The sequence below is a fragment of the Aethalodelphis obliquidens genome, unplaced genomic scaffold (assembly GCF_003676395.1).
Source record: "Aethalodelphis obliquidens isolate GAN/ISIS:26980383/991018 unplaced genomic scaffold, ASM367639v1 scaffold4, whole genome shotgun sequence".
NCBI classification, from domain to species: Eukaryota; Metazoa; Chordata; class Mammalia; order Artiodactyla; family Delphinidae; genus Aethalodelphis; species Aethalodelphis obliquidens.
Genome location: NW_020837948.1, coordinates 22,638,002 through 22,660,681, shown reverse-complemented (window position 1 = coordinate 22,660,681; position 22,680 = coordinate 22,638,002). Strand labels below are relative to the sequence as shown.

The 22,680-nt window shown below is 34.0% G+C and overlaps 1 protein-coding gene across 3 annotated transcripts in view; it reads left to right on the top strand.

Moving 5' to 3' along the window:
* AP3S1 (adaptor related protein complex 3 subunit sigma 1) overlaps nt 1-22,680 on the top strand; it is a 138,588-nt gene that overhangs the window by 48,910 nt on the left and 66,998 nt on the right. For 2 of the 3 annotated variants that reach the window (XM_027099777.1, XM_027099782.1), the window contains exon 5: nt 10,763-10,870. In XM_027099777.1, coding sequence (XP_026955578.1) covers nt 10,763-10,870 — 108 coding nt within the window. Of the gene's footprint in view, nt 1-10,762; nt 10,871-20,257; nt 20,976-22,680 lie in introns of those variants that run through there. The other variant, XM_027099769.1, reaches the window with a different exon arrangement.

Genomic DNA, 22,680 nt, shown 5'->3' with positions numbered 1-22,680 from the left:
TATTAACCAGTTTCCATAACATTTGGTTCCCTAGCAGTCACCAGAAGTGATCATTGAATTTCTTTTTTAGTACCCTTGTGACATACGAATTTTAACATAATTGATTTGTTTTAATCCACTGTGGATATTATTCTTCTTGATGCTCAAATTGCCCTATCTTTGTCCAGTGGGGGAACCCCTTCACGTTGTCTTCTGGGTTCTTTTGACATGACCCCTCTCCCCCTCCATGGACTTTGATAGCTGCTTTGTGTTCTGGTACAACTAGATGTTCCAGATGCACTTTATTTATTTCTGGCTCTAGATATGTTATCAGTCATTCCTTCTAGGAGCCCTGATTTTTTTTTTTTTTAAAGTGGGAAATGGTATGGAGAAGCCATAGTCTGGATGGAGGTGCTTGTAATTATGAGGTTGATCATTGTTTCTCCACCTTTTCTATGGGCAGAGCGTCTTATATATTTTTTGCCTTAGCCCTCATGTTAGTGTTCTCTCTGTAAGGTTCCTTTTAGTGGATGATGATGTATAGAAATGACAGTCCTAGCAACATGTATGCTAGTTGGTAGAGGTGTGATTATTACTTCTGGTTCTCAGTGAACCAAGCTAGGAAATAGATGTATGTACACACACACACACACACACACACACACACACACACACACACACACACACACCTGCCTATTTCTATATCTTTATATATATTAAAAATCATTGAGTTCTTCTTAATACCCCAGCGTCTAGTGCAACACTACAGAATTTATTGTAGCCTTCATCTTTTCCATATCTGCACTTTGCTTCTCTGACAGTGAGAGATTATTCTCATTCCTATTATTTGTATTATTGTTGATGCATTTACTTAATTTGCTTAATCCTTCCTTTCTATAACCCAGCTCCTGGCTGGGCCATTCAAAGCCAGACATGCCGGGCTTCACCCTCACCTGCCAGCACTAGTCAAATGCTTGGCACCCCCCTTCTACTGAGCAAGTTGTTAGAAAGTCAAACCTGATAAAAAAAATTGCAGTAAATAAAAGTACTTTTTAAAAACTTACATGATTTGAAAAAGAAATTAATGAAATTTCTAGAAGAGAAAAATGTCAAAATTAAAATTTTCAGTTGATGGGTTTAAACATAAACATATCTGAGTAAATAGAAAGGTAGAATACATTGTCCATAATGCAGCATAAAAGGACAAGAAAGCCTGAAAATGTGAAATATAGTTTACAGGTCAGGGAAGATAGAGCAAGAAATATCTAATGAAAAAGAGAGAAAGAACGAGGCATATTCAATATCTGAGTATCTAATGGCTGAGAATTTTCCAGAATTAATGGAAGATGCCAATCCACAGATAAAAGAATCACAAGCAGAATAAATAAAAAGAAATCTACACATAGACTAATGATAGTAAAATTGAATAGCAGAGAGAGAGCTCTTAAAATCATCCAGAAATAAAAGACGTATTACTTTCACAAGAGCAGTGGTCAGACTGGGAAGTAACTTCTCAACAGCAACCACAGAAGTTAGAAGATGTTGTGTTGAAAGAAAGTAACTGTCAACTGTAGTTCTAAAATTAGCAAAACCACCTTTCAAGATTATGGGTGAAATAAAAACATTATTTGAGAAATAATGAGGAAATTTGCAACCAGCAAGCCTTTGGACTAAAGGAAATTCTAAAGAGGGCAGTTTACACGGAAAGAAATCTGAAATATAAGGAGTGAGTTGCAGAGGGAAGAAGAGCAAAGAAAGAAGTAAATTTATGGGTAAGGATAAAAGAACATTGACTCTTAAAGTACTTATGAGATTAAAATAAAAAAAATTGTAGCATTAAAATACAAGTCAACAATAACACATAAGCTAGGAGTATTCTAAGGTCTTTTTTTTTTTTTTTTTGCGGTATGCGGGCCTCTCACTGTTGTGGCCTCTCCCGTTGCGGAGCACAGGCTCCGGACACACAGGCTCCGTGGCCATGGCTCACGGGCCCAGCCGCTCTGCGGCATGTGGGATCTTCCCGGACCTGGGCACGAACCCGTGTCCCCTGCATCAGCAGGCAGACTCTCAACCACTGCACAACCAGGGAAGCCCCTAAGGTCTTTTAATGAGCATCCATGATCCTTATGATAAGCAGCCTTTAAAAAGGATTTCTGTATAATCAACCCAAAATATAGAATAGCAAGTAGAACAGCTTTCTAGTTTTTCAGACTTGAATATTTTGAATTTTCTAATTTGAAACATTCATATTCAATGTGAGTATAAAATGCATTGTGTAACAAAATAGAATTACTCTTACCTATTACTCTATTTATTTATTTTTGTTTTCTGTTTGGCCACACAGCACGGCTTCTGGGATCTTAGTTCCCCGATCAGGGATTAAACCTGTGCCCCTGCAGTGGAAGCGCTGCATCCTAACCACTGGATCACCAGGGAATTCCTTTACCTGTTGCTTTAAATTACTATACCACTGTTGCTTTCCATTGGTCAGCAATTAACAAATGTCTCATTATTAGTAGTATATTATAGTATGTTAAAGTATGTTATATACTTAACCTTTCTATTTTGTCTTGAAAATTTTATCAAAATTTTGATGGCTAACAAAATATACTCTTAATTCCTTTCAAAATTACTTACAAAATTGTCATACTTTAGACTTCTCTTTCATGATATAATATTAAAGAAGAGTGAAGTTTGTGTGGGGATTATGCTCTTTAGCAGGAGAACCTGCTCAACTGCATCAATCTCAAGATATTATCCACATACCTGTAGAACCGATTATTTCCTTAGCAAACACTTTCTTCAGGTTAATGATATTATCAAGTGAAAGTTTTGTTTTGTTTTGATTTTTTGGCTGTGTTCGTTGCTGCATGCGGGTTTTCTCTAGTTGCAGCGAGTGGGGGCTACTCTTCGTTGTGGTGCACGGGCTTCTCACTGCAGTGGCTTCTCTTAGTTGTGGAGCATGGGCTCTAGGCGCACAGGCTTCAGTAGTTGCGGCACACAGGCTCAGTAGTTGTGGCTTGCTGGCTCTAGAGCTCAGGCTCAGTAGTTGTGGTGCAAGGGCTTAGTTGCTCCGGATTCTTAACCACTGTGCCACCAGGGAAGTCCCCAGGTGAAAGTTTTGATTTATATAACACTTTGATATGTCAGCTATCCTGTTGGAGAATAATTATACAAAAATTTCATCTATTTTTAGATTTAATGAAGTTCTGATAAATATATTTTGAGAGGATGTATTTCTGAAGCTAAGCTTTTTTTTTTTAAATGTTGGTAGTGACTCCAGTAAAACCCAAAGACATACATTTTCTTACTTAAATTTTTTCATTATAGCTTTTATTTATAAATACCCATAGAGCTAAAGCATGACAAGAAAATATCATACTTCGTTGATTCTAAAATGCTGATTTTCTTTCACATTTTAACATTTTTGAGATCAGTATGCATTTACAATTCTATAGCTTGCCATAATTTTTTTTTTTTTTTACTTTTTCTGGTAGTTACATTTTATTTTTTTAATTTATTTTCTTTTCCCGCATTGGGTCTTCGTTGCTGCGCACAGGCTTTCTCTAGTTGCAGCAAGTGGGGGCTACTCTTTGTTGTGGTGCACGGGCTTCTCCTTGCCGTGGCTTCTCTTGTTGCGGAGCATGGGCTCTAGGTACGCGGGCTTCAGTAGTTGTGGCACAAGGGCTCAGTAGTTGTGGCTCATGGGTTCTAGAGCGCAGGCTCAGTAGTTGTGGTGCACAGGTTTAGTTGCTCCACGGTATGTGGGATCTTTCCAGACCAGGGCTCGAACCGTGTCCCCTGCGTTGGCAGGCAGGTTCTTAACCACTGTGCCACCAGGAAAGTCCCTAGAGCAGTGGAGTAGGTCGCTCTGTCCTCCTGCTGCTCTGGCAGCAGCAGGTGGGTGGGAGGCAGGCATCTGAAGACCCCATGCGTACCTCGCCCCCAACAGCCCTCTGCTTGGCCGCTACCATGGCGGGGTTGAGGCAGCGGGGCTGGCTGCTTGTCATAATTTAATTGTCAGCACTTTTCCTTTTCAGTGGTATGTAAAGTAATGATGTTTTTTATGATCAGTTGTACTTACATTTGAAGAAATATCAAAACGTGAAGTGAGGTTGAGACCATTTAGAAGTATAAATACAGGTATTAATAGATTACTTGAGGTACATTATTTAAATTTTTATTAGAAAATACATGTCTTAACATTTTATTATCAAATTAGTAAGAGTATGACCCACAGGTACATAAATGGAAATTTGCTAACATATTTAAAATAATGTGTCATTTCATCAAAATCGGCTATTTTCTTAATAATAAAAAAAATCATTTCTTACAGTATTACGGTCTTTAGAGTAGACTTATAACTCTGCTTTGCCTCCCCTTCAACTCCTTTTAAAACTCCTGTTCAGTTTTCTTTTTCAAGAGGAGAAGAGGGAGGTGTTCCTTGCAAAACACATTTTACAAAATCTTTATTGAGTGCTTAACACTTTGCAGGGTTATGTGAAGAATATGTTCTTACCCCAGTCCTCAAGTAATTGTTTTAGGAAGATGTGTGGTGTCTGTCTGCCTGTGTCTGTGTTTGTCTGTTTCACAGACACACACCATTAACATTACAGTGTTATTCATATATTTTATTAATTTTAAATTACAATAATAATACTTAAATTTCTTGAAACAAAGAAGTCAAATAGTACTGAAGGCTATATGATTAAACATGAAAGTTCTTCTTACCTTGTCCCCTTCCTTATACCTATTCACCACTACCCCACTTCCCTGAAGTAATTTCTCTTAATAGTTTGTCTAGGTAGGCTTCCAGACTTTCTTTCTATATGTTTCCAAAGATATGCATAGTTCTCTTGGCTCAGTGTGTGATAAAGCATGTTTTTATTTCACGTAATGTTCTATGCCTTGCTTTATTGACTTCATCTCTCTTTAGATCCTTCCATATCAATATATGTGTATCAGCTTTATTCTTAAGTGAAATATTGTGTAGAACGTATATGCCGTATTTTACTTGACCACCCCTGTAGTAAGATATTAATGTAGTCAAATTAAAAGATGTTTGGTGCAAAGGACCTCATTTCTAGCATAAATTATAGTAAAGTAGCTTTATGCTTTGAAAACAAGTGACAATCCATAGAAAGGGCTCTATGTAATTTGACTTCCTTTCATTTTTTTGTTTTTAGATGCTTGGTTCTGCCTGGTTGACCTGTAACTGTTAAAAAGTGAAATGTAGGACTTCCCTGGTGATCCAGTGGTTGACTCCATGCTTCCAATGCAGGGAGGGTGGGTGCGATCCCTAGTCGGGGAACTAAGATCCCACATGCTGTGCAGTGTGACAAAAAAAAACAAAACAAAACAGTGAAATGTGTTTGATTTTAATCTTCATTTACTCTCCAGTGATTATGTAGGCTTTACTCAACTAAGATGCTGCTGTCTGTAAGCACTGTATATAAATATTTAAAAAATATGGTTTACTGATGGGGTAGTTAGACTAAGTACAAAAAATGCCGTGTTCTTTTAACTTTTGAATTTTAAGATAATTGAGATAAATGATTTTGAAGAAAGAAGTGTTGGCATCTAATAGTTATTAGATGCCAACTATGTGCATTATAATATTTTGTAAATAATAATAAAATAATACAGAGACCACTTAATCTTATATGTTACAGTAGTTTTAAGCCAAAGTCTCAGGTTCTGCATTGACACATAAAAACACTTATTGTTTAACACATGTAAAAAGTGGCATGCTTCTCTTATCACTAAAAAATATTCAACACCTTTGAGCTACCTCTTAAATAACTTAAATAGGTACATGGCCATTACCTTTAATATTGTTCCTCTGAATGATCTCTCTTATTCTTTAAGAAGGTTTTTTTTTTTAAGCAATATATGCTCGTGTTAAAAGTTTTCAAAACAAACAAACAAAAACTATGAAAGAAAGCTAAGTCTCCTTTCTTCCTCAGTCCTCCAGTCCCATTCTTTAGGCAACTACTATCTATTAAAAAATATTTGCAGCACATTATATACCTATTGGAATGGCCAAAATCCAGAATACTGACAATGCCAAATGCTGGTAAGGATGTGAAGCAACAGGAATTCTCATTCATTTCTGGTGTGAATGCAAAATGATACAGTCACTTTGGAAGACAGTTTGGCGATACCTTAAAAAACTAAACATACTCTTATCATGCAATCCAGCAATCGTGCTCCGTGGTATTTACCCAAAAGAGTTGAAAACTTATGTCTATACAAAAGCCTGCACATGGATGTTTATAGCAACTCTTTTCATAGTTGCCAAAACTTTAAAGCAACCAAGATGTCCTTCAGTAGGTAAATGGATAAACAAGCTGTGTTATATTCAGTCAATGGAATTTTATTCAGTGCTAAAAATAAATGAACTATCAAACTATGAAAAGACATTGAGGAACCTTAAAATGCATATTACTAAGTGCAAGAAACCAATCAGAAAAGGCTGTGTACTGTGTGATTCCAACTATATGACATTCTGGAAAAGGTAAAACTATGCATATACTGAAAAGATTAGTGGTTGTCAGGCTTGGGGAGGGAGGGGGATGAGTGAATAGGTGGAGCATAGAGGATATTTAGGATACTCTGTGTGATACCATAATGATAGATATATATCATATTTATCCAAACCCATAGAATGTACACCACCAAAAGAGAGCTCTTGAGGTAGCCTATGACTTTGGGTGATTATGATGTGTCAGTGTAGGTTCATCAGTTGTAATATATTTACCACTCTGGGTAAGCTGTGCATGTCAGAGGCCAGGCTGTATGTATGGGAAAGTTTCTGTACCTTCCTCTTAATTTTGTTGTGAACCTAAAACTGCTCTTAAAACAATAAAGTCTTTTTTTTTTTTCTAATTATTTTCATGCCTTTCCAGAATTTTTCTGGGTATATCCAAGTGTGTGTATGTGTGCAATTTTTTTAGTATACCTCAGTGGGACCATATTATAGATATCGTTCTGTCCCTCTCATTTGTTCATTTAATAACTTATCAATATTTCTGAGGAACCTGTATATTTCTCACTTTTAGGTGTGTGATAATAATGTAGATTCACCATTTTAGTTTTGTATTTTTCTTTGCTCTTACCAGCAGTTTCATTGATCATTCTTATTCTTGTACATATATCTGGCTCCAGTAACTTTTATTATTTTATTAACTCATAATGCTCATTTTCTCTTGCCTCTAACTTTCAATTCAGTCGGTTTTTTTGTCATTCTTTTTTTTCCCCATTTAACATCTTTATTGGAGTATAATTGCTTTACAATGGTGTGTTAGTTTCTGCTTTATAACAAAGTGAATCAGTTATACATATACATATATCCCCATATCTCTTCCCTCTTGCGTCTCCCTCCCTCCCACCCTCCCTATCCCACACCTCTAGGTGGTCACAAAGCACCAACAATTCAATCTTTATTTTCTTGTAGAACTGTGGGAATAATATGTACAATGTGATCTCATTTGTGTACATTAGATATATACACACACACATATAACAAGTATATGCATAACAAGTTTTCTGGAAGGGTATATAAGATACAATTAACTGTGATTATCTTTAGAGGGACCTAATAACAGAAGCAGAGGATGGTAGAGACTATTTTTATATATAAGTTTCTGTATGGCTTATATTGTGATTTAAAAAAAATAAAAATGAAATTTAGAAGTTACAGTCTATGTCCAGAAGAAAAAGGCAAAAATACACTGTTAGTGTGGTATTTGCCACTTTTTAAACACTTAAATACCTATAAAAATTCATAAGAGAGAGTGAAAACTCGTTGAACTTTTAGGTGAACATCAAAGCAGTTTAGTAGATGAGTTGTATTATAAGCATATTGTTACCCTTTTATTTCCATAAAAATCTGTTTTAAGTAAAATTTATAAAACAAAATACTGAAATATGTCAACCATATGAGTTAGGGCTAAGCTAAAAGCAGAGCTATATCATCCTCTTTCTCATATTAAGTCTGCCAAAAATTCTTCTCAATTCTTGGAATATGAATTTTTCTATCAATAGACATGTTCACCTTCTTAATTTCCCCTCCACATGTGACATACCTTACTTTGGACACCATAACGTGAATAGTATTGGAGTAGCCTCCCAATTAATAGTTCTCATTCCCACGATGTTTATCTCCTTAAATTTCTTATTTATTTATTTAAATTTATTTTTTAAATTTATTTTTGGCTGCGTTGGGTCTTCATTGCTGTGCATGGGCTTTCTCTAGTTGCAGCGAGCAGGGCCTACTCTTTGTTGCAGTGTGCGGGCATCTCATTGTGGCGGCTTCTCTTTGTTGTGGAGCATGGGCTCTAGGCATGCAGGCTTCAGTAGTTGTGGCATATGGGCTCAGTAGTTGTGGCTTGCAGACTCAGTAGTTGTGGTACACAGGCTTAGCTGCTCTGCGGCATGTGGGATCTTCCCGGACCAGGGCTCGAACCCGTGTCCCCTGTATTGGCAAGCGGATTCTTAACCACTGTGCCACGAGGGAAGCCCTCTCCTTAAATTTCTACATAACATATTGTACCTCCTCACTGAGAATACACTCTTTAGGCATTTATTATCTTTATAATAAGTGAGATTATGTTTAAGAATTTAGCTCACAGGCCCTTCAATTCTATTTTCTGTCTCTTCTGGATCTGAACTGGCTTTCATAGGAATTATTTTTACTTTAAGGACAAATTTACATACATTTCTTAGAATTTCTTACATATGACCCACATTTGTAGGCTGCTCATATTTTGTTACCTCTAAAGTTGGTAGATATTTCAGTATTACTGAAATCTGTAGTTTCCACCAATCTAGTGCTTGTGTTCTGAGATGTTTCGAAAGGCAATAGTACAATGTATATGTAGGGATGAACCCATAAGAAAGCCTGAGCAAAATGGGGGTGGTGGAGTTGTTACACTTCTATCAGCATATAAGTCATGCTATTGCTTAAGAATTTGTTTTAAAAAGAAAAGAGGGGGGCTTCCCTGGTGGCGCAGTGGTTGAGAGTCCGCCTGCCAATGCAGGGGACACGGGTTCGTGCCCCGGTCCGGGAGAATCCCACATGTGGAGCGGCTGGGCCGCTCAGCCTGCGCCTCCGGAGCCTGCGCGTCCGGAGCCTGTGCTCCGCAATGGGAGAGGCCACAACAGTGAGAGGCCCGCATAACACACACTCACACACACACACACACAAAAAAAAGAGGAATTTCCACTGCTAAAACAAGTTTTAATGAATCTCTGTCCCCTGGCCATGGCCTTTCTTTCTGAACACTTTTTATGCATATAGTACCTATTAGCTAGTATAAGGTAATTTTATTTTATCACCTAGTTATCTTCTTGACCTTTAATTGAATTTTCATAGATTATGATTTGCTGTATCAATTTCATTTATTATTGTTAACAGAAGAAAGCAAAGTATTGGACTTAGATCACTCAGATTTAGGTTTGAGTCATTGATTTGCCACATATTAGCTTATGCGTCTTGAGTGAGCTGGTTTATTCTCTCAGCTGTAACAAAGGTTAATGTGAGAATTAAATCAGATACTGTAAGTGCAGCATCAAAACAGAGTTTTAATAAATGGTATCTAGTAACAGAAAAGATAGTAGTAGAAGTGATGATATTTAGCACTATTGTTTAAAACAATTGTAGCTTCTGGTTTTGTTTGCTAAGGAAAAGTAATTTCTGTAATTCTTCAAAATTGGTATGTGAGGTGTCCATCTTTCCAAAATGAAACATCAGTAAATAATAGGAATTTTAAAAATCATGAGTACATTTGCATGAAATCTTAAAAAGGAATGAAAATCAAACAGTATAATTATACATTTAATTTTTTAAAGTTTTTGTTTAAAATACCTATTAGGTTTTTTTTTTTAAGCACCTATTAGGTGCTTCACTTGAATTTATTTAATCCTTATGATAATTCTATGAGGTACCCATACTATTTCTACCTCTCTTTTACAGATAAGATAACAGAGAGGTCAAGTAACTAACTTCTGAAGGGTATACAACTAATAAGTGATAGAGTCAATATTTATACCTTTCTAATTTCAGAGTCTCCATTCTTAATGCTGCCACATTACTTTTTAAAAATTATAGCACAGTATACTCTTCTGTGACACTCCAGCTTTGACTTGGTGATTTTTGATCCAGTAAAATACCTTATGACAAAACACCTGGGTTATAGTTTTTCTCCCCAATGGAAAATGTTGTTTTTTTGTCATTGTAAGATGTATTTGATCATAAAAAATCTGAGTAATTAGATATATAGAGAGGGCTTTGGGGTAAAAGCATTATTAAAGTACCTATAATATAAAGAAACTTTTACTTCATTTTAAATCTAGAGCTTGTAGGAATGCCACATAGCCTCATTGAGTACCTCGAGCATAAAACAACTTAATAATTACTAAGAATCAGGTATAAAAGGCCCTTATGGGTCATTTTTTTTTTTTTTTAGCATTAATCCTGATACTATAATGGTAGCTAATGTTTATTGATTATTTACTTTGTTTTGGGCACTTCCATGGTCACTGACCTCACTTAATCTTTTCATCAGTCTGTGAAGGAGGTACTATTATTATCTCTGTTTTACAGCTCATTAAACTAAGATTTAAAGAGGTTTGTATAATTGCCTAAGGCTTCACAGTATTGACATAAGTGTATTATGAGTCTTCACTCCAAATTATTTTTTACAGCTCATAAAACAGCAGTATTTGAAAGAAAAATTACTGGGATCATGAAACATTCTTATAGTGAATTTTCTTTCTTTAGGTTCACAATATTCTTGCAGAAATGGTGATGGGGGGAATGGTATTGGAGACCAACATGAATGAGATTGTTACACAAATTGATGCACAAAATAAACTGGAGAAATCTGAGGTAAGAATGGAAAGTGCTTTAGTTAATGAAGGTAGTAAGCATGATCATAAATTATGCATGATTTGTAGCTTTCACTGTTTGTCCTTCAGTATCACCCTTTAGGTACAGCTGGTATGCTTATTCAATTTTAAAAAGAAGTGGAATATACACATTTTAGTATGTTAAATGTTCTGTGACCACTATCCACCAAATAGTTTTGTGTATTCTTTTAGCCACAGTTGTAATTGCTTTGGGTAATGAATAAAATTCCCAATTCTTGTTGCTTAAAAAAGAAATTATGAATAATGCAATCAATATTTGTTATTAAACCTTAGTCATTAATTATCAAGGAAGTCTTAGAACTGGTTTTCTAAAGGTATATAAATTTAGTGTTTTATAAAACTATTTCTGCAAAAGGAAAGGAGAGAAAATGGAATTCTCATAAGGAAGTAGTGTTATAATGGGTGCTTAGTAGGCCTGAGTGCACATTGAAAAAAGAAATTCAGTGCTCTAATCTTTTAATTCTGGATCCTTCCCAAAGGTCACTGACAAGTTAGCTAAATCATACATTCCATATAATGATACACGTATTCATGGCTTTTATTGCATTCTAGAAGAGAAAGATTTGGTTAGTTATATACAGCTAACTTTGTGCTGCTAAATTGAGTGAATGAGGACCAACCAGCAGTTTCGCCTTTTGTAAAACTCTACTTTAGAATTGTATGACTCTTCCCCCAATAACAAGGCTGAATATCAGTAACAGGTGCTGTAGCTGAGCCTCTCAAGTTTACATGATTTTGGTTGTTTCTTATTGCTATACAGAAATTTAGAAAGATGAATAGTCTTGATATCTCATTCAATACTACACATGTTTGAGGATACTCTTACCTTTGGTATTTATAGTCATAATACAGAAAACTAATTTTATTTATAATTATTAGTACAGTTATTTGGTTGATCTAAAGTAAATATTACTATAAAAGCAGAAAGATATTAAAAATATGCTAGCATTAATTTACAACAGGTGAGTTCTGAAGAATTTTTATCTTGTTGGCTTTTCAAAAGATCAGCTTGAAATGCTGTGCTCATTGGAATGGAATGAAACACAGGATGGTGGATAAATCTGAAATCTGAGGATTAGAAACAGTTGAAGTTTTGTATAAAAACATTTTCCAATGTTCTGTTTTAAATTAAAATAGTCCTTAATTTCTCTTTATCTCAAGTTATCATCCTCCTTGGTTTCCCAAAGGAGAGGGTTGTAATGGGGAAGAGCTTAAAATTATGACTCTTTTTAAGTAATTGTATATATTTTGTGTGTTCTACAGCCAATTTTTAAAATACTGATTTTTGAAAAGGGAAAACAAACTAGATTAATAGAGAAAATTTTGTTTTAGGACAAGGAAAAGGGCTAAGAGTATTATTTAGTAGAGTTGGCTTGTAGTGTATTGTTCAATATGGCAAAAGGTTTACCATAAACACTAAGCTATAGTTTTTAAAGTTTTAAAATGATAACTTGAAGTTTATGTCTGTTAAACTTTGCTTTACAAAACTATATGGTTATAGATTTTAAATGCCAAGAGACAGACAGTGATACAATCCATTAATAATTAGTCTAAAATGAGTGGATATGTGGTAATTTGTGAATTCCATGTAATCATCTGTAAAAATATATCGACCTCTTGTCTGGAATTATCACATTTCCAGGTATTTAACTCCTTTCCATTGGTGGTGCCCTTCCTCCCACCTGCCCACCTTTTCCTCCTTAGGTTTGCTATATATAATATTGACAGAAGTCATGAAGGACCTGTAATAATTACAAAATGGATATTTTCTTTTTGATTGTCCAGTAAAACTTCGTTAATGAGCCTGTTTTTTTTAATCTATAAAGAACAGTAAAATAAAGAATTTACATTTTTAGTGGAAATAGTTATAAGAACATTATAACTTAAAGTCCTTTAACAGAAACATGCTATTTAAACGTGCTATTTAAAATGGTTTTGAATACTGGTGAATATTTGTTTTTCATCCACTGATTGTCTTTTAATATGTATAATCAATTGTTATCTGCTACCAAATTAGTTTTTCTTTTTCTCCTTTACAAAAAAAGTATGTTTTAAATCTGATTGATAAACTAACATATGTTTATCAAGTGTTTCTCTATATGTGATGTCTGCTAATATTTTCCTCATAAAGTAGGGTTTTGAGTCACGGTGAAGCCATATAGTTCTGATCATACTTTAAGAAATTGTGTTTAAATAATGTTGATTTTATGTAATTTTTCAGCAATTTTCATATATTTTAAATATGTTTGGAAGGCTACCAGCTTTATTCCAGACGCAGTGAAATGTCAAGAGTTTTCATATGGGTTCCTTTTCCATGTTATTTAAACTGGTTATATCTACCAAATATATGACTGCAGAATAATCCAAAATTATTTGAGAGCAAGCTATAAGCTTTTATTAATCTTACTCTTACAAAATTTTAGTTAAAATGATTATGTAAGCGAAAAGCTACAAAGCAAATCTTAAAGTTCAGAATACCATGATTGATGAAAAGACCTGTTTATCATGTTTTAAAAATTAATTTAAGTAATGTTTAGAATATCATTTATCTTTTAAGAAGCCTGTATATAATTAATATACAGCTTTTAAAATATAACATGGATGTATCGAGTCGCCTTTACTTTGTCAGAAATCAAAGATTTTATTATTTTATCTTAAAAGTAGTATATTTCTGGTAACAGTCAAAAGTGAACCAGTTTAATTCCCATTACCTAGACAGGTAGAAGCAAAGATCACCCAGATCTTTAAAGAGACGAGAAGCAAAGATATGCTCTGAATATATTTTCACCTATCCTGCTTTGATAGATAAATGGTTTACTATAACATTGGGATCTTGGGAAAGGAGGATTTAAGCTGGGAGGTTGGTGGGATTTGGGGGAAGTGTAAGAGGCACTCAGGAATCTGCCTAGGAGTAAAAGGACTCCCTGGGGGTGGAGGTAGAGGGGTGGGGTTGGGGAGACTTGTTAGCCTTTATGTATTTCATGTGATTTTCAAGATGAATAAATGGGTCTGAATTTAGTCACTACTTTTTAAAAGTCAGTCCTCTTTTTTCCGAACATCCTGATCTTTCTAGCTCTTTCCATTCTTCTCTCTTACAGACCTTTATCTTTCAATCTCCCAGACAGGACAGGTAGACAAGGTATTGCTGACTTTGAGAAAAATGTATTTTAACAAAGGGAAAGCAAAATGATGTCAAAGGCAATTAATTATTTAGGCCAGACTCAAAAATTCTTTGTGTTAATGAACCCATATAGTCCCTGTAGCCTATTTTCCATTCTAGTTTCTCCTTGTAGTTTATTCATCTTTTATTGGACTTAGTGTATTTTACTAGTATATCATTGATGTCATGTTTGTTCTGTTTTGTGTGCCTGCATTGTAAAAGGAAAGTTTAAGTTTTTTTGTTCTTTTTTTTTAAACATTGTCATTTAACTGACAAATTACATTTGTAGAAATGACAATTTACTTTGTATGTAAATCAGTTTATTTTTAGCATCATATGGCAGAACCTTAATTTAACTCACAGATTTTTTTCCCCCATGTTTCTAAATTAGGATTCTAACATAAAATTGTATGCTGGGTTTTGGAAGCTGTGAATTTAAAAACCAAAAGCTGAACCTTTAGAGATTAGCATACAAAGTGGGAACCGGTAAAGGCTTAGGACAGTGACTGTTAAATAGTCCCTTCCCCCGACCTAATGGTTTTCAGTTCCAAAGTCTTAACAATTGCTTTTGCAGTTTTGACAACAGGTGAATATTAGAAGTAGCCAACAAAAAGTAAGATCAGAAATCTTCTAAAATAGAAATAAATACTCTAAAACATGGAATTAATTATATTGACCAAAATAAAATGTATTTTAACTGTAGCAACCTTCTGATATCCAAACATATCATAGTAAGACTCAATAAGGTATTGTAAACCCTGAAAATTTTTACAAAGCATATTGGCAAAAATTGGAACTGTTTTAAGTAGACTCCAAGCCGTACAAAACTAAATTTTGTCTGCTAGTTCCTGTGCATTTTTCACACCATAAGTTACCTGTGTGAATTACTCTTTAAACATTTCCATGTAGAGATGGTGATGAACAACTTTTTTGTACAAAACCATTTCAAGAAAATGAAAATGTTCATATACTTCCATTTAAAAATTTCAAAATGAAAATACTTTATTGAGTGCCATGCAAGGAAAAAATGTGTAAACTTAACAAGTTAGATTAACCACTTTAGTAATTAGAAAAATGCCACTGGGAATTTGGCATTGCTTTTTAGACACTAAATTACTACTTTCTGGATGTGTTTAAGAAGCAGCAACATACAGGTAGCTTTACAGTTTCTTATCCCGAGTTAGTGGGCTATGTATCATGAAGCTAGGGACACCACTTTTGGACCCTGGATCTGTATTACTTTATCCTGGGAATTGAAAATATGTAATGGTCTCATTTACTCCATTGATCTCAATCACTGCCAGTTTCTATGTTCCAGTCTTTAATTTATGTTAAATTGCTTTTTCTACCAAAGAACCATCAATCACTTAGGTCTTATAACTTCCATCACTAGAACTAGTAATTTGCTTTTTTTTTTTTAAATCAAGTATCTATTTTCAAAGAATAGAGAAAAAAAAAAGCGGCCTTAAGATACAGATGTTGGAAAGTCAGCTTGTGAGTTGGTTTTGCCCCTCTACTTTGACACACAGTTACTCTCTTATTCAAAATTATGATGAGGACCCTTGAGGTCACTTGTGAGGGTCAAAACTATTTATATTAAATCCATAAATGACATCGGTCTGCTATATTTATTTCACACAGATAAATCCTATGCTAGAAATTAAAACTGTAATTTAAGATTACATAAAATGACTAGTACTGAAAGGTTTAAAAATTTTTAAATATTCTCATTTTTGATAAAAATTTTCATAAAATGCCATAGTTCTTGCTTACTAGAGGACCGTCATCAGCATTTCTAATCTGTTTATAATTGCAGTATTAAAGCACTGCCTTTAAAGCAAAGAGCAAGCCTGTCCCCAGTTTAAAAGTTATTCTGCCTTAAATTCAGAAATTAAAATATTGACATTTTCTATTCTGCTCAAAGCATGCTTTCAAAACCTGCCATTATTTTGTTAATGATTTTGAGTCTGAAACCATTTAATACTGTGTTTATTAATGTTGATGTTCTTTCACTTTGCTGTTAGGTCAAAATTATGAATGTGCATATAGCAACTTCCAGCAGGATGGGTGGGTAAAGGTTTTAGTATGTACAAATTATTTCAACTACCATCTTATTATGCTATATATCAAGCTTGAAAAAATATTTTAAGATGGTAGGAAATTTTATGTGTTAGATGAAGTAAATATCTAGGTTCTTTCCTTTTCCCTTGGAGAAAGCTAATTGCTTATTGCATGAGGAAAAGGGAGTCTTCAGATTCTTTGAAATATGTTTTAGTAATGCTGCTTTTTCAGTTTCGCTTGCACATATTTTGTTTATTTTTGGGTCTGGCAATTTAAAAACAAAATCAAAACCAAATCATATCCATCCATTACTATCTTTGTGATTCAAGTGCTTGAAATTTCTGAGAGTATGTCTGTATAAGTCTTCTGTTTGGCCTCATTTTGGTATACTTGCAGACTTCATTTTGTTTTCTTTCTCTTAATTCTGTTAATTTATTTAATCTCATGGGAGAGAAAACATGACCATTCTTTTATATGCTGTACTTCATTCTTCCATCCGATTCATACTCTTAACTGCTTTGGATTCATGTATTTGTTTTTGTTAGTGGAGTTGCTGCAGTTTACCTGCCATGGTGGTGCTCAAGTATAACAACATAGATGGAAACAAGTTATTTCTCCAGTAGGGTTTCATTCTTTTTATTTCTCCTTTATGTCAACTGTGTAATCTTAAATCTATAAGAACTATGCTGTACTGTCAGAAGTATCTTATTTTTACATTTTAAATTGTACATACCACTAACAAGTCAGGTAAACTTAATTTCTGTAAATTTTAGTGTTCAAAAAAATTGTGTTTAATGAAAGTTATCTTGTTTTGAGTATATCCTACTAAAAAAAAAATCTTAACTAAGATGAAAATTCCTTTATACCTTTGTGTTGGCAGACTGATTTCCTAATGGCAAATTACCTCTTTTACATTTTATTCTTTAATAAAAATGTTTCAGACTTCACATTCATGGAAGTCTGAAACTGAAATGTGTTTTATAGCAGTTCTGGTGTTAACTACCTGAGTGACATGAAGTCTTTTTTTTTTTAAGCCCTGAGTTTTTGTATGTAAACATTGACAGCTCATTTAAGCATCTGAATAGCGATCAACAGTCCTTCTCATATTTTTCTTTACATTTTATATTCTAAAGAATCTGATTTCTTAAAATGTTAGTTTAATTAAAACTTAATTGAAGTACACATTACAATTTTTAGATTTACTATCATTTAAATTTGTGACATAACTACACAAAAGTATTGAACATGCTTGAGAAATAATTTGATTCTCTTGATTCATTTGCGTGTTCTGAGTAGTTACCATCCTTTGCATGTCTATGGCTTGCTGCTTATGTTTAGAGAAATTGTAGTTTGTTGACTTAGAAACTTCTTTTGGTTTTACATAATATGAATTTGGCACATGTATGCTATTGAAATCAATTGCTATATTGACTTTATGTATTCTCATTAGCAGCTAACAGTCAACACCATCTGTGGTCAAAAAGAAACGACTTAATCTAATGACATTTAACAGTATGAAGTTTTATTCTTTAGTTTAGCTGCTCATGGTACAGGGTATTATGGAAAAGAAGGCTTCTTGACAATGACATTTAATACTAAGAAAAGTATTTTTACTACTTATAAATGTTAACCATAGCATCCAGTAAAACAGACAGATGGACAAACACATACACACCCTACCTTTTCTCTCTTTTTCTCAACAATAAAATCCTCTAATAATTCATGCCTTTTAAAATGTTTATAGTTAAATACCTTGTCATTACTTTTCTATAGCCTACTCACAATTAGCACCCTGTATAGAAATTCCAAAGTAGCAATAGTGGCAAATTGATTTTTTAATTAGAAAAATTATAAAATCCTTCTACTGGAAAAATGATACTTAGTTCCAGGTTATCTGTAAGTTTGTAAAATAATTTTTGTTCCCTTGGCAAACAACATACTTCCTAGCAAAAGGAAGCTCTTTGAATTAGAGTCTTCTCTGATCCTAAACCATTCTAAATTTTGGGAGCTAAACACTGAACTTGAAAAGATCAAGTTAAAGATCCTTTTGAATATGATTCATGCTACCCTAAATAATATTCATCTATATCTCCAACATCTTTTGGGGGGCAGTTGGAGAGAGGTGGGGTATAACAAAAACTGCATTGCTTCAGGTAGGTATAAATGTAGAGGTCAGTCAAATTTTTAGTTATACATCAAAAACAACTACACTCCATTAAATTATAAAAATTGAATTCTCCAACCCTATTCAGTCTTTAATTGGGTATGGAGTTTTTCATCCATATCACCCTTATTGCCTGTGTGGACTATATATTATTAAATACTATTTTACTGATTTTTCTATTATTTCCAATTCTAACTTGATAATCTATGGCTTTTATTTCATTGCTTAACAATGTTTGTATCCTTTATTCAGCAAATAGTTTACACTGGCCTATTTTGTATCAGTCAAGATTTTTCTCAGGTAACAGCTTTATTATTATTATTTTTTTAATTAAAAGAGGTAGGATTACATGAAAAAAAAAAACCTAAATTACAAAAAGGGACATTAAAACTAATCTTTCTGATTACATGGACACTGTCTCATATATGTAATCTAAGCAAAGTAGAAGATTTGTTTTTGTTACTTAATTGCTTTTGTGCAAGATAATGTATGACACCGAATTCACATGTGTTTGTTGGCTTTATTACATAACCTGAATAAAAATTGATGAAATCTAATTGGTAGATAAATTAAAACATAAAAATATGAAGCTATTTGAGAAAAGTGATATATATGCATTTTTCTTTCTTTCTTTCTTTTTTTTTTGTGGTACGCGGGCCTCTCAACTGTTGTGGCCTCTCCCGTTGCGGAGCACAGGCTCCCGACGCGCAGGCTCAGCGGCCATGGCTCACGGGCCCAGCCGCTCTGCGGCATGTGGGATCTTCCCGGACTGGGGCACGAACCCGTATCCCCTGCATCGGCAGGCGGACTCTCAACCACTGCGCCACCAGGGAAGCCCCATTTTTCTTTATTTTTAAGCATATTTTCTCTCAAAATTATTTCACAAATTATAAATTTTCCAACTAAGATGAAAGCCAAATATTGTACACTAAATGGTATTGGAAATTTTAGAATTCATTTATTTATATATATCCTACCTTTTGCATTTATGCTCCTTTCTCTAAATTTGTATATTGTAAACTGAACATATGTTGAATCTACTATATATGACAAAATTTTTTTAATCATTATATTTTTACTAATTCATTGAAGGGTTGGATTGATCCTCTTCTTGCAGTTTCATTTTTAGGCAGAACCATTCTCTTTGGATTGAGGCTTCACTTTATTATGTTTTTTTAATCTTTATTGAATTTGTTACAATATTGCTTCTGTTTTATGTTTTGGTTTTTTGGCTGCGAGGCATGTGGGATCTTAGCTCCCCGACCAGGGATCAAACCCGCACCCCCTGCACTGGAAGGCAAAGTCTTAACCACTGGACCACCAGGGAAGTCCTGAAGCTTCACTTTAAAAGCCTGATTTTTTTTTTTTAAATGTCCTAGAACTTTCCTAGGAAAGTTTAGAAGAGCCTCTACAATTTTAAAAAATAATTTTTAAAAACTTCATTGTTTTGAAATGTTTTAAGTGTTTAGCCCTAAGAAACTAAACGAACATGATTTACTACTTTCAGTTTTTATTTCACAGCATATATTAACAATAAATGACAGTTGAAAAGCAAAAACCCAAAATCTATCACAGTTGTTGCAAGAGATGTCTAATAAGGAAGCTAATGTAAAATATGCTTTATGCTTATATCATAAGTCAGTTAAATCAAAATATAGGTGAAGATCTAGCTTTGTCATTTGAATATTGTGTGTGATGTTTCCGTAGCACAGGTTAATTTGTATTTAAATCTTTACATTGTTATCATTGCATGTATTCACTGTATTTTTTAAGGTGTCAACTGTTTTCTCTTTATAGATTAGTATTTCAAAGTAACCATTCCATACCAATTCAAACTACCATCTGGTCTCTAAGCTTGTTTTATGAAACTCTTTTATCATTGTCCTCCAGCTTTAGTGTTTTTTGATGGGCTACACCTGAGCTGTACATTTTCTTTTTCTTTTATTTGCTTCTGTATACAGGCTGGCTTAGCGGGAGCTCCAGCCCGTGCTGTATCAGCTGTAAAGAATATGAATCTTCCTGAGATCCCAAGAAATATTAACATTGGTGACATCAGTATAAAAGTGCCAAACCTGCCCTCTTTTAAATAAAAAATTTAAAAGGCCACTCCCAGGTAAAATCCGGGGGAAATGTCATCTAAGTTTACCATGCAGTTGTTTACCAAAAATAGAGGAGGAGAGGCTTAACTTTTGCTCTTGGATTTAAGTCAAGGTACTGTATAGAAGTTATGTAAAACCAGTATGGAAGTTCATTGTTGCTTTTCTTGTTCAGTGATTTTGAAGAATTTGAGTAGTTACAGTGTGATTTTTTTCTTTATTTTCTAAACTGCATTCCTATGGCCACCTAAGGCATGCCTCTATGTATTGGCTACTACAGTATTTTGAAAAGTGTTTGGGACATTTCTTTAAATTATGTATAACCCAAAATGTTGGTGTTTTGTATGGATCACAAATACAGCATTCCTTAATTCTTTCTGTTATTTGTCAGAATTGTTATTTAAAGAACGAAGTATGTATTGCATGAAAACATTATGACCTTTTTCTCTTAGTTTAAATAAACTCCAAGGTAACTGGACTTCTAAAGCGCCGTTCTGTTTGCCTGGTATCTACTTTAGCAATAATTTTTTTTATGACCCTCTGACTCAACGAAGTAAATAAAAATATATTTTATCACTGTTAAGCAGCTGTTAATGTTGATTTATTTAATTTATACTTATATTTTTAATATTCAGAACCTCATTATTCTAAAACTCAATTATTTCACAAGTCAAGAGTAGTGTATCTCATAGTATATTGTGTAGGATGAGATCTGGAGTGGGAGATGACAAATCTTTTTCTAAAATCCATATTGAGAAATTGCAAAATCTGTTTTATACACATAGGTTTAAGTCTTGCATCTGATCCCTTCTTGCTGAGATGATGAAAAATAATTTCATAGCAAATACTTAGTTGCTTTTGAACACAAAACCCTTTGGGGCCCCACTTCTTTCATCCCAAAGTCAAAACTTTCTTAAGTCCTAATACTCTCATATTCTGGTTTCTCATAATTTGCCCACATTTTCTTATTTAATCTTATCTTGGGATCCATGAGTGGGATTCTTCTTCCAGTTAGACTAAGGTTTTCCTTCTAGTTCTAGTCCTCCCTCCCCAAATATTATTTTTTGAAACATTTCCTTAGATGTGTGGCATGTATGAATTTTACTCCAAGCTCTGGGGTGTAAGAAAAGTCACTATTTTTTCTAAATAAAATTAATCTGACTCTAAGCCCCATCCTACTGAGGCAACAGGAAACTCAGTCTGTGATTATTGGGATTTCCATCAGTTCAGAGACGTATAAAAGTCCTAGAGGAAGGTTGTGCAAAGCAGAACATGCAGGGAGGTCCCTGGTCTTCAGTCATTTGAATGTGCCAGGTGAACAAGTCCCTGTCCTCATGGACATATATGCAGTACCACACTTTTCTCTTTTCCCTTTTTTTTGGGGGTGAGGGTGGATTATGGAAAGATTTAAGTTTTGATTTGGTTAGAACGTACCAAAATTAGGGAAACTTCTGGGCCGGATCATACTCTAACCTCAAGAAATAGTCAAAAGGGTTTCATCTTTTACTATATTCTAGTATGAAAAAGAAAACCCAGTCATGTGCAAATGACAGAAGTAGGCAAGTCATAGGAAACTAAATCTCAGTGACCACTAAATATGTAGAGATGCTTAATCTCACTAGTAGCCAGGGAATGCAAGTTTAAAGGACAATTAGATTTTATTTTCACTTGTCATATTAGCAAAAATTAGAAGGGGTGACAGTATCCAGTGTTGGAGAGGATGTGAGGAATAAGAACTGTCATACATTGCCCGTGGGAATGTAATTTACTGTAACTTAAAAAAAAAAAAGAATATGCCAAGTTCTGTGAAAATTTTTAAAAATCAAAAATACACATATCATACATACGCTGTGACTCACTTTGGGAACTCTCTATTCTCTTAGCATTCTCGGGTATCTTTATATACAAAGGTCATTATTTCATCAACTTTTTAAAACAAAATAATAATAAACTGGAGATATCTTAAATGCCCACCAGTAAGGAAATGTTGAATACATTATTGTAACTACCACACTAGTTGTAATAGCAAAAGACTGGAATGACCCAAATGTCCATTAGAAGGAGATTGGTTGAAAAGCTGGATTACATCCACATTATGGAGTACTATGAAGCTATCAAAATGAAAAATAACTCTCTGTATTGCTGAAAATTGATCCCTAGAATAAAATGTTAAGTGAAAAAAAATCAAGATGGAAAAAAGTATATTGATGGTGTGTGTATTAGTCAGGGTTCTCCAGAACCAGTAGTAGTAGTAGTAGTAGTAGTAGTAGTAGTAGTAGTAGTAGTAG